General features: G+C 36.5%; 2 protein-coding genes across 9 annotated transcripts in view; one reads left to right on the top strand and one right to left on the bottom strand.

Moving 5' to 3' along the window:
* Window positions 1-11,699, bottom strand: part of IMMP1L (inner mitochondrial membrane peptidase subunit 1) — an 81,829-nt gene extending 70,130 nt beyond the window's left edge. For all 4 annotated transcript variants that reach the window (XM_063094603.1, XM_063094601.1, XM_063094600.1 and 1 more), the window contains exon 1: window positions 11,612-11,699. The gene's annotated coding sequence lies outside the window, so the exon portion shown is untranslated. The remainder of the gene's footprint in view (window positions 1-11,611) is intronic.
* Window positions 11,700-11,865: 166 nt separating this feature from the next.
* ELP4 (elongator acetyltransferase complex subunit 4) overlaps window positions 11,866-12,221 on the top strand; it is a 263,052-nt gene continuing 262,696 nt past the window's right edge. For all 5 annotated transcript variants that reach the window (XM_063093887.1, XM_063093888.1, XM_063093889.1 and 2 more), the window contains exon 1: window positions 11,866-12,097. In XM_063093887.1, the coding sequence (XP_062949957.1) occupies window positions 11,875-12,097 (223 nt within the window). In that variant the 5' untranslated portion in view covers window positions 11,866-11,874. The remainder of the gene's footprint in view (window positions 12,098-12,221) is intronic.

A 12,221-nucleotide genomic window follows, 5' to 3' on the forward strand; every position in this document is an offset into this window, starting at 1 on the left:
TGAATTCAGCAGCATGTTAAAAGGGTTATACAAGGGGGCTGGCAAGGTAGATCAGTTGGTTAGAGCACAGGGCTGATAACATTAAAGTCAAGAGTTTGGCTCCCCATACTGGCCAGCCCCCCTGCCCCAAAAAAGGGGTTATATGAGGGTACTCCAAAAAGGTCATGGAAATTGGAATTAAAAAATAATACAAATTATTCCATAAACTTTTTAAAGTATCCCTATACACCTTGACCAAGTGGGATTTATTCCTAGAATACAAGGATGGTTCAACATACAAAAATAAATCAGAATAATATACCACATTAACAGAATAAAGGAAAAAACCCCACATGATCATCTCAATAGATGCAGAAAAAGCATTTGACAAAATTCAATACACTTTCAAGAAAAAAAACACTCAACAAATTAAGAATAAAATGAAACTTCCTCAACATGATAAGCAGTATGTGAAAAACCCACAGCTAACAGCATACTCAGTGGTAAAAAACTGAAAGCTTTCCCCCTAAGATCAGGAACAAAACAAAGATGCTCACTTTTGTGACTTCTATTCAATATAGTATTGGACATTCTAACCAAAGTAATTAGACAAGAAAAAATAATAATAAAAGGCATCAAAATTGGAAAGGAAGGAGTAAAATTACCTAAGTTCACAGATGGCATGATCAAACCCTAAACAACCACAAAACGACCGTTAAAACTAATAAACAAATTCAACAAATTTACAAGATACAATATTAACACACAAAAATAATTGTTTCTATACACCAACAATGAATAATCCAAAAAGGAAATTAAGAAAATTATTCCATTTATAATAGCCTCAAAAAGAATAAAATATTTAGGACTAACCTTAACCAAGGAGGTAAAAGAAGACTAGTACACTGAAAACTACAAAATATTGCTGAAAGAGATTTTAAAAATGTAAATAAAAAATATCCCATGTTCATGAAATAGAAGATTTAATATTCTTAAGGTGCCAATACAAGGGGTTTTCAAAAGTTCACGTAAGGATTCATATTATCTTTTAAATCCATTTTTCTACAAACTTTTTGAAGTACCCTTACACTACCCAAGTGATTGACCAATTCAATGCAATTCCTATCAAAATCCCAAAGAAATTTCTTGCAGAAATAGAAAAATGCATACTAAAATTCACAAGGAATGTCAAGGGACCCCTAATGGTCAAAACAATCTTTAAAAAGAAAAACAAAGTTGGAGGATTTACATTCCCTAATTTCAAAACTTAATAAAAAGTTACAATAATCAAAACAATGTAGAACTGGCATGATGACAGATCTATAGACCAACAGAATAAAGACCCCAGAAATAAACCTTCAGATAAACTTTCAAATGATTTTCAACAAGGGTGCCAAGACCACTCAATGGGAAAAGGATAATCTTTTCAATAAGTGGTGCTGAGAAAACTAGATATCAACATGCAAAAGAATGAAGTTGTACCATAATCTTATACTGTATATAAAAATTAGCCCAAAATAGATTGAAATCTAAATGTAAGAGCTATAACTATAAAACTCATCAGAAAAAAACATTAAAAGCTCACAATAATTGGATTTGAAAAAGATTTCTTAGATAAGTCAGCCAACAAAAGAAAAAACTAGATAAATTAGACTTCATAAAAACATCAAAATTAAAGACTTTTTTTTTTGGCGGCTGGCCAGTTAGCTCAGTTGGTTAGAGCATGGTGCTGATAACATCAAGGTCCTGGGTTCAATCCCTGTAGTGGCCAGCCACCAAAAACCAAAAACATAAACAAAACAACAACAAAAAATTTAAAAACTTTTGAGCATTAGAGGATATCAAGAGAGTGAAAAGGCAACCCTCACAATCTGAGGGTATCATATATCTGACAAGGAATTAATGTCCAGAATGTAGAGAAAACTCCTAAAACTCAACAACAACAACAACAAAATTCAGAAATGGATAAAGGACTTGAAATGAATTTCTCCAAAGAAGATATACAGATGATCAATAAACATATAAAATGATGTTCAACATCACTCGCTACTCACTAGGGAAATGCAAATGAGAACCACAATGAGATATCAATCATTAGGGTGGCAATTATCAAAAAAACAGAAAATAGCAAATGATGGTGAGGATGTGGATAAATTGAAACCTTGTGCACTGCTGGTGGGAATGCAAAATGGTGCTGTCACTGTACAAAACAGTTTGGTGATACCTTAAGAAGGTAAACACAGAATTACTATATGATTCAGCAAGTTCACTGTTAGGTATATACCCAAAAGGATTAAAAGCAGAGACTCAAACAGACACCTGTATACCTATGTTCCTTGCATAATTATTCACAATAGGCAAAAGGTTTAAAAAACCCAAGTGTCTATCTGGAAGACAGAGCATATGAAATCATAGTGACAGAACAGAGTAGAGAGATCAACAGTCTGGCACATGAGCTGGCAAACCTTGATTCATAGGGCAAATCTTCTGGCCCTCCACATGCTTTTCTATGGCCTGCAAAGTAAGACGGTTTTATGCTTTTAAAGGGCTGAAAGAAAAAGAAAGAGAATATTTTGTGACATGTGGAAAATATATGAAATTCAGATTTCACTGTCCATAAATAAAGTGTTATTAAAACACAGCCATGCTCATTTATTAATGTCATCTATGGCTGCTTTCCCATGGCAGAGTTGAGTATTTGCAAGAGACCCTATTGCCTGCAAAACCTAAAATATTTACCATTTGTTCCCAGAAAATGTATGCCCACCCCTGGCCAAGCACAAACACATGAGAATGTTTCAGGGAAGATGGGACTTTTCTTCATGTGGCTCCAAAGCAGTTCTGAGCTAAATCAGCAGTTACAGAGGATAAACTTCTAAAAAAAAAAGATATAATCTGCCTGAAAGGAATTTGGTCTCCAAAGTATGGAGGTTGGAAACATAGGAGAAGGTCCTCCTTATTGCATTATTACAAAAGGACTCAGCCTGTCAGTCTTTTTTCCATTTAGGGTAAAGATTTGTTGGAGAAACAAAGGAAGAGAAAACCCATTCCCATTACCTATATGACTCACCTGGTTCTTCATTTATCAACATGCACAAACCACCAAGGATCACCAATACTTAAGAAAACCACAAGCATAAAATAAGGCCTACAATGAAAACAACCAACCAGAATAAGAAACTCTGGAGAAATCAGAGGTAATTTAGGGAGGGGAAATAAAGAAAAAGAATTCTATTTAACATCTTCAGAGATATTGGAAAGATACTACAATTATAAAACAAGAGGCATGTTTTAGTCCGTTTTGTGTTGCTATAACAGAATACCTGAGACTGGGTAATTTATAAAGAAGAGAGGTTTATTTGGCTTACAATTCTGGGACAGCTGCATCTGGCATGGGCCTCAGACTGCTTCTACTCATGGCGGAAGGTGGGTACAAGCAGATCACATGGCGGGAGGAAGTAAGAGAGAGAGAGAAGGTGCCAGGATCTTTTTAAGCAATGAGCTCTCACGGGAACTAATAGAGCGAGAACTCACTCATTAATCCCCCCTCCCCCAGGGAGAGCATTAATCCATTCATGAGGGATCTGCCCCCATGACTCAATCCGTTTCCAATACTGCCACATTGGAGATCAAATTTCCACATGAGTTTTGGAGGGGACAACATATCCAAACTCCATCAAGGCAAATGAAAGAGCAGAATTAAAATAATAATAGTTTAAAGAAATTTAAAATAGAAGCCTGTCTGCCACCACCTCCCCCATACACAAAAAATAGAAAGTTGGAAGCAAAGTTGAAGAAATACAGAGGAATAACCCAAAGAGGTAATAATCTCCCTAAAAATGTTGCAGAAAAAGAGACTCCTCTCTTCCTTCCAAAAACCTACTCCCTCTCCCCCCCTGTTCCCCCACCCACCCAACCAAGGGAGAAGAAACAACCAAAAAGACCCAGGGAATACAGAGCAGAAGAAATAATACACAGATCCCTAGACACATCTTTGATTTAGAGCAGAAGTCATCAAACTAGGACCCATGAGCCAAATGCAGCAGACTCTCTGTCTTAGTAAATATGGTTTTACTGGAACAGTCATGCTCATTCATTTACATGTTGTCTGTGGCTGCTGTTGTAGCACAAAAGAGTTGAGTAGTTGCAAGAGACCATATGGACTGCGAAGCCTAAAATATTTGCTATTTGATCTTTTACAAAAAAGTTTGCCAAACCTTGATCTAGAGCTGTGAGGTTTAACATAGTAGCAACTAGCCACATGGAGCTATTTACAGTTAAATAATTAAAATTAAACAAGATTAAAAATTGGCTGGCTGGTTAGCTCAGTTGGTTAGAGTACAGCCTTGTAACACCAAGGACAAGAGGTTCACATCCCCATATGGATGGATGGATGGATGGATGGATGGATGGATGGAAGGAAGGAAGGAAGGAAGGAAGGAAGGAAGGAAGGAAGGGAGGGAGGGAGGGAGGGAGGGAGGGAGGGAGGGAGGGAAAGAAGGAACTGAAAATTCAATTCCTCGGTATATCAGTCACATTTCAAGTGCTCAATAGCCATATATGTTTAATGGCTATTATACTGAACAGTATAGATACAGAACATTTCCATCAACACAGGTAGTTCTACTACGCAGAGCTCATCTGGAAATTACCATAATTGATTGCTGGAACTGCATCTAATTATTCCTTTAAATGGTGCTAGTGAAAAATAAAACATACCTAAGAGAAGCAGGAAGAAGAAATAAATTCAGAAAAAGAAATTAGCAACATTGGAAATGAAAATAATTAATGCATAAGTCTGAGACCTCATTCTATGATAATACTAAAATAGATTTTTAAAAAAAAATCTTTCAAAGTTAATCAGAGAGAAAAAACATGAATTGAGAGAAAATTCAAAGATACAGCATTATAAATTAGAAACAAGATGTCATCAAGAAGTCAATGTAGAGAATGCAATTAATACCATCAAATTTGAAAATGATAATAAAAAAAGTGTTTCCTAAGAAAACAATTCAAAGAGAGGTAAAATATATAGAACAAGAGCCATGCACATTTTGTTTAAATTGTATAATAGATGGCTCTAATTTGGTTCAGAGTTAACGATAAAAACATTTGATAGGATTTTCATCCTGCAAGAGATCAATCATAAACATACCTCATATCCAGAGTCTTAAACTGGGAAACAGCAGTTAAAACAATATATTTTAACAGTACCCCTTGGTCTAAAAATTATATATTTCTTCAGAGGGGAGCTTCGCTAGCCTGTGAGATTCTTCCTGCAAAATCAGTAGATGTGATGTTAAAAATATGGAATGGTTTTAAATGTTTGGCCTATTCCTGGGCTGTCATAATTATTCAAACTGAAGGGGAAATGATCACATCTCAGCAGAAATGTCCACAATAATCAGAACATCACACATAGTTAGATTAGCACAGTAACTTCATGCCATGAGACTTGAGTTGACACGTGAAAGGAGTAGCAGTCAGCTGTTTAATTTCTCACCTGGTCTACATGCAAATATGAAGAACAGTCCCAGACTGAGAGAGATACAAATGCTGGACCATTCTAGTTCTGGAATTTCTTTTTCTTTTATCACTAAAAATTTTTAGTGTTTTACTGTTTACCACTAAAAATGTCTTGTTTACCTTTCTTATTTCTCATAGATACATTTACTTAACAAATCTCCTTGAACCAAAGCATGTTTATTGCTTGACACATTTACCTATTACACCGGACATTCCAAGGTATAGAATACAATGGTTTTTTTAAATCCTTAGTTTTCTGCTTATATTTAAAAATCCACTAAAATTAGGATAAATATAAGTACTAATTTGCCCTGGACAGTCCTGACTTACCCCTACTTTTTTGACATGCAATATAATTCAGTACTTCTGCACTTTCAAAAGTATCCTAAATAATCCATGGATCAAAGGGAAAATCAAAGCAAACATTAGAAAATATTTTTAAATAAATGATGGAAACATAAAATGCTAAGAATGCTTAGAGAAAATTACATCCTTAACTATATAGTCTATTAGGAAAGAAGAAAGGCAAAAAACTCAATAAATTATGCTTTTATTATAAGAAGTGGGAAAACCTAAAACCTCAGCAAATCAAAACCAAGAAATGCAGAAGACAGGAAATAATAAAGGTGAAAGCAGTGATCGATGAAATAGAAAGTAAGCAAAAGCAGAAAAATCAACAAAGCCAAAAGTTGGGTTTATTTTTTTTTTAAAGTGTTGATAAAAATAGAAAATACCTAGCAAAAGAAACAATGGGGAAAAAAAGAAATACATATTACCAATTAAAAAAAAAAGAAAGAAATCACTACAGTCACTGAAAAGATAGTAAAAGATAGTAAGAGCTGCTTCTAATATGGCAAAGTAAGCTCATAACAGATCAACCATTCCATATATAAAAACTCTGAACAAAATACAAAAAAAATTACATGAAGCCTCTACAGATTTAACAGAAGCAGACAGATTTTGTTGGGGAGACAAACTGTAAAAAGAAATTGCCAAGGGTCAGTTTTCTATTTTCACTGATGTCATTTGAGGGCAGCATGAAGAGAAAACTGGTAGGTCAGAACATATTTGGAGTAAAATAAAAAGATAACTAAGAAAATAAAAAGGCAAGCCACAGTCTGAAAGAAGATATTTGTAATGCATTTACTTAAAAATAGACTCATCCAAAATATAAAAAGAACTCCTACAAATCCATGGGGAAAGACAGACAATCCAAATTTTTAAAATTAGCAAAAGCATGGACAAACCCTTCACAAAAGAGGTTATCCAAATAGCCAATAAACACATGAACAGGTGGAAATCCAAATAATAGTCCAAATCCAAATAACAATGCTATTACCACCACCTTCTCAGAATAGCAAAAATGAAAAGAGAAAAAATATTAAATGTTGATAACAATGCAAACCAACTAAAATTCTCAAACAGTGCTGTTAAGAATATAAATTGGTAAAATCATATTGGAAGAGCGGTAACAAATGGGAAACTATCCAAATCCCTTTCAACAGTAGAATGGATAATGAATTATGTTTATACAATACTATACAACAACAAGAATAAATCATCTACACCTATAAACATTAACAAGGATCATTTCATAAACATAACATTGAGTGAAAGAAGTCACACACAAGAGTACATACGGTATAGCTTCATTCACATAAAGTAGAAAAACAGGTCAAACAGATCTGTGATGCTAGAAGTCAGGACTACAGTTTCCTTTTGTGAGTATAGTGACAAGAAGGAAGCAAAAAGGGATTACCTGAGGTCCAGGAACTCACTCTGTACAGGCATGACCTTGGCATTTATTCCTTCAATCATGCTGCCAGAATACCAGCAGGCCTAGTAGTAAACCTCCACAATACCTCTGTTATACATTTTATCTGCATAGACACAATAGTAATATGGACTCTAGGGCTAGAGAAGCCACTGAGAAACCAACCTAAGGGGTGTCCATTTGTGTCATAGTGTGCTAGTTGCTTATCACCTCCATTGTATGTTTTCCAGTGTACCTTAAATTGGTTGCCTGCAATTGAAGGTTGCTTGCCTTAAAATGTAAGAAGATTTCTGGGAATACTAACTGGTTGGAATCCTTGTGGAAAGGGTCCCACTATGTACTATGTGGCCACAAGGGTGATATACATATTGCTTATGGGGCCCTCAGACTGAGATTTTTCTAACAGCTGATTTAACTTTGATAGCATGGTGAAATGGCTTTACTGAGATGTGTAGGTTAAAGTGAAATTTGAAGGATAAGTAGAAGTTCACTAGAGGCCATTTGGAAGAAGGGAATATGGTGAGTACAGGAGACTGAATGAATGCTGGAATCCAAGAGTAAACGAATTTATAGAGCAAGGTGGCTAGAGAGGTAGGTAGAGGGAACTACGTTCAGATCCTTAAAAAGTTTTGTTTTTATATTATACGATCAGACTTCTATTTTGAAAAGATCAGGATGGCTCTTGAATCTGAGGAGTGGACTGCAAGAGAACCAAAGATGAGGGTTAAACACCCCAGAATGGATAAGAGAGCTATTAAAAAGTAAACTCCATAAGTTTTAGTAACGGACTGGATATGGCAGAATAAGGCATGAGAGCGGCATTGAGTGTAGGCTACGATTCAACAATTGGTCCTATGATTTACTGAGATACGAAACACCAAAGGGGGTTTAGTCTGGAGCATTATGAGTTTGAGGTTCCACTTACACATTCAAGAGACAGGTAAAGTATCTGGATTCATGATTCTAAAAGTATGAGAAGTGATGTGGACTGCAAATATTTCAGTCATTGGTATATAAATGGTAATTAAAATGGTGAGGGGTGGATGAAAATAAGAATGTGGAATGAAAAGAGAAAATGATCATAAGGGACTCCAAGATTTAATAGCAGGAAGAAGGCAAAAAGTCTTATTTTCATTTACACCCTTTAGCCATTGAATAGTCCCTCCTCCTTTCAAATACTCCCTCTCCTGTGCTCTGGATTCCATTCCTTCTACCTCATTCAGGTCCTTTTCTTTACCAATTCGTCTCCTTAACCACTTGGCCACTTAGTCCCATCTTTTATCAATTCTCTAGAATCTCATTCCAGTACCTTTATTCTCTCTCTCTCTCTCTCTCTCTCTCACATACATACACTCACACACGCACCCCAGCAGCATAACCCCTCCTTTAAAGCTTTGTCATCTCCCTCTGCCCCCCTTCTCAGCAAAGCTTTCTAAAATGTAAAATAGTCTACTTTTATGGACTGTTAAACTTCACTTGCCATTCACTTCTAAATACAATTATGTGACTTTTAAATTTACTAGTCCAGAAAATTTGCCCTTAACAAAGTCACAAATAAACCATTATTATTAAATCAAATGAACATTTTCCAATCCTTATTTTATTTTCCATTCCTCTGCCCAGCTTTTAAATTTTGATGTTTCCCAAAGTTTATTTGCAGTTCTTTTTCCTTCTCATTCCAAAGTATGTAATTCCTCGGTGAGTTCATCCATTCCCTTGGGATAAACTGCCACCATGTGCTTAAAGATTTCAAATCTATACCTTTTACCTAGAGATCTTCTCACACATAGCCTACTGTGTACTGGACATCTCCACTGGGATGTTCCAGGGGTACCTCAAATTAAACATATTCAAAACAGATTTAAAAAAAACCCTCAATTTATGATCTCCCATCCCTCAAAACCACCAACAACATCACAACTGCAGAATTCTGCTATTCTTCCTTTATTCTGTATCCTTCAGTCATCCACAAAGCTGCTTCAGACAGAAACTTGTTAGTCACCTTTGACTCCTCCCTTCTACCTTCCTTGGTCACGTTAATTCTACCCCATATGGTAATCTCTTTCTTAATTCATCCTGTGCTCTTTAACTCAATTATACTTTCAGCCACTCCACTATCTTTTAGCATACGTTTAGCCATTCTATATTGATCAAAAATCATCATTATGTCATTCTTTTACTTAAAAGTTTTCAATGAGTCTCATTTCCCATTATCCTTGAGGAAAAAAATTCCACAACCTTAAAAAAATAAATCAGACCTGTGCCTAACTTTTCCAGTCTTCTCTTCTCTTAGCACTCTATAAATCTTGAGAACTCCTTGCACAGAAGCATGAATCAGATTTTTTGAAAGAGTAGTCCTTCCATTCTCAGTATGGCATCTATTCTCTTTAATGCACATCCTCTACACATTTCTTCAAAACTCGGACTCAGCTTCCTCCTCAAGGGAAGCTTTCCAAGGTTCCTCTCTCTCAGTCTGAGTTAGGTAGCCCTCATTTGTTCTCTATAGCACCTATAGTACCTCCGATTAGCATATTTGCCCACCCGTCTCCCCCAACTGTGAACTCAAGGAGGGCAAAGACTAAGTATTTTTTCTACTGTAACCGAAGCTCTTAGCACACTCCCTGGGATTTAGTATGTACTCAATAAATAATTATTTAATTAATTAATGGCACACCTAAAAATATATCCTTTTAACTCTTCCATTCCACAAACACTTTATTTGTTCCACTTCATTTGTTTTTATGTGTTTTATACTCAACTCTACTACATGCTGGCAAATTCAAGTATTTGGAAGCAAAGGTTTTGTCTTTGTAAAAAAGAAAAAAGTGAGACAGATTAATTTAATTTATTCTATGATTGTTATAATTTAATTTATTCTATGATTATGTTATGCCCGGGATATATCCTAATTTTATGAATGCCTTCATGTATGTATATATATCATGCTCCCCAAATTATAATCCGAGCTGGAAAAAAATTATTCATTTCTAATAATGAGGCAAACAAAGCATCACTATACCATCACCTTAAGAAAACTAAAGCATTCAGTAAATACAGTAGGAAACAAGAGATTATGTAGTAAAGAAGCCTACAAAAAATTATCTATAGTATTTCAAAGTTTACAGAGCTTCAAAAATATTCAGAAAGTTTCTACTTGATATTGGACGGCTTTTTCACTTTTTGTTTTGATCTCCCCAGTGCTTATTTACTACAGGACAAAATTAACACGTACTATTTCATGTGTTCATTTTAAGTGCTATTTTGTTCTCTCTGTGTTAATCTTATCTCTCCCAGATGAAACCATTTTTATTACTACAGGTCTAAAATGACAAGATTAGGTCTAAACTCACAGTAATCACTCAACAGCTATTTACTGAGTGATTTAGATTAAAGGTTTGTACTGGCAAAAGATTCTAAATGAAAGCAATCTTGACCAAAACTTTGTTGATATATTGTTAAATAACAAGGTCATTTTTGTTTGTTGTTTTTTTCTGGATGTATTTAAAAAGTATTACAGACTACTGTCAATGCCAATAATAACTTAGTAGTGTAGGCAGGATTTGGGAGTCCTCTTTAGTTTAGACATTCGTCAATCATGAATGCCTTTAAAAATCACTTACTCACCCACCCCCCACCACAGTTTTGAGAAAAATTTTAAATCCAAAAACACAGCTCTACATGTTTTTTCTGCACATAAAATTCATACAATAGGAAAGCTCAAGATTCAGAGTTCACAAATCACTAGAAAAATAAAGTACGTACATATCTAATTCTTCTTAGTTTTTTGGGGGAAAGAAACCTAAAGTATTTTCTCTTATTTGCAGCTGCTTTAACAGCAAACGATAATTAAATGTGTGAACAAGGTTGTCAGAGTAACACTTGTCATTCACACTGCTTATGGTAAGGCGTTTCAAAACTTCCAGAAGCACTAATTAAAATTAATAAAAGCTTCTCATGGGGACTTGTCAGAGAGGTACGCTTTGTAAGACAGAGGAAAACCAAGTCGCTTCAAAGTTAGAGTTTTCACTCTAAGGTCTAAATCTAATCCACCTACCCCTACGCACTAACGAAGCTCCAAGCAACTCATTCAGGTAAAGGTTCCAATCCTTTCGATATAACACAGCCATGCAGAAAAAGACCTCATGGGTAAGGTGGAGTGAATTCTCTCTCAGAAACCAGAAGAGAAAGAGACAGGGAGAAAGAAGTACTCCTCTTTACAGTCGAGCAGGAAGAGATGCCAGCTCCCTGAGGGATTATCGCCTCACCAACCTTTTCTTTAACTCAGCGTGAATGATGGCACTGAAAACGAGAATGTCTAATGATATTACCCACCTCTAGCCCCAAAGAACTCCTGAAGACCCTCACTCAGGAGAGGTAGGCCTTTTTCACTTGGGCCCCAAGGCAGTCCGCCGTCCTTACGTAGAGAGCACTTTTTAGCAATACGCCTTGCGATTGGTTGATTCGGGAGGGAAGCTTCAGTCCTATTGGTTATGAGATCGTGATAGTGGCAAGGAGGCGGGAGTTTGGGACTGGCTCTGACAGGCCGGGTGCTTGAGTTCCCAGAGTTCCTATTGGGTCAACACGAAGGCTGCAAGATGGCGGCAGTGGCAACCGGTGGCACGGGCGCCGAGAGTAGTGGGTCTATGGCGGCTGCCGCCAGCAAGAGCAACGTGACCAGTTTCCAGAGGAGGGGTACTAGAGCCAGCGGTACCGACAGCGGCGGCCCTCGACTGGTGTCCATTGCGGGCACGCGACCGTCTGTGCGGAATGGACAGCTACTAGTATCAACCGGGCTCCCAGCCCTGGACCAGCTCTTAGGTCGGTTCAGAATGGAGATCTGGGCTCCACCGAGGGAAAACTTAGGGAGGGAACCTGTCGGGGGAGCCACCTTGATCTCACATCTCTCTCTGACCACTCAGCCTTCGGACGTGGAGAGGATATC

This window comes from Cynocephalus volans, chromosome 4 (assembly GCF_027409185.1).
Source record: "Cynocephalus volans isolate mCynVol1 chromosome 4, mCynVol1.pri, whole genome shotgun sequence".
Classification (NCBI taxonomy): Eukaryota; Metazoa; Chordata; class Mammalia; order Dermoptera; family Cynocephalidae; genus Cynocephalus; species Cynocephalus volans.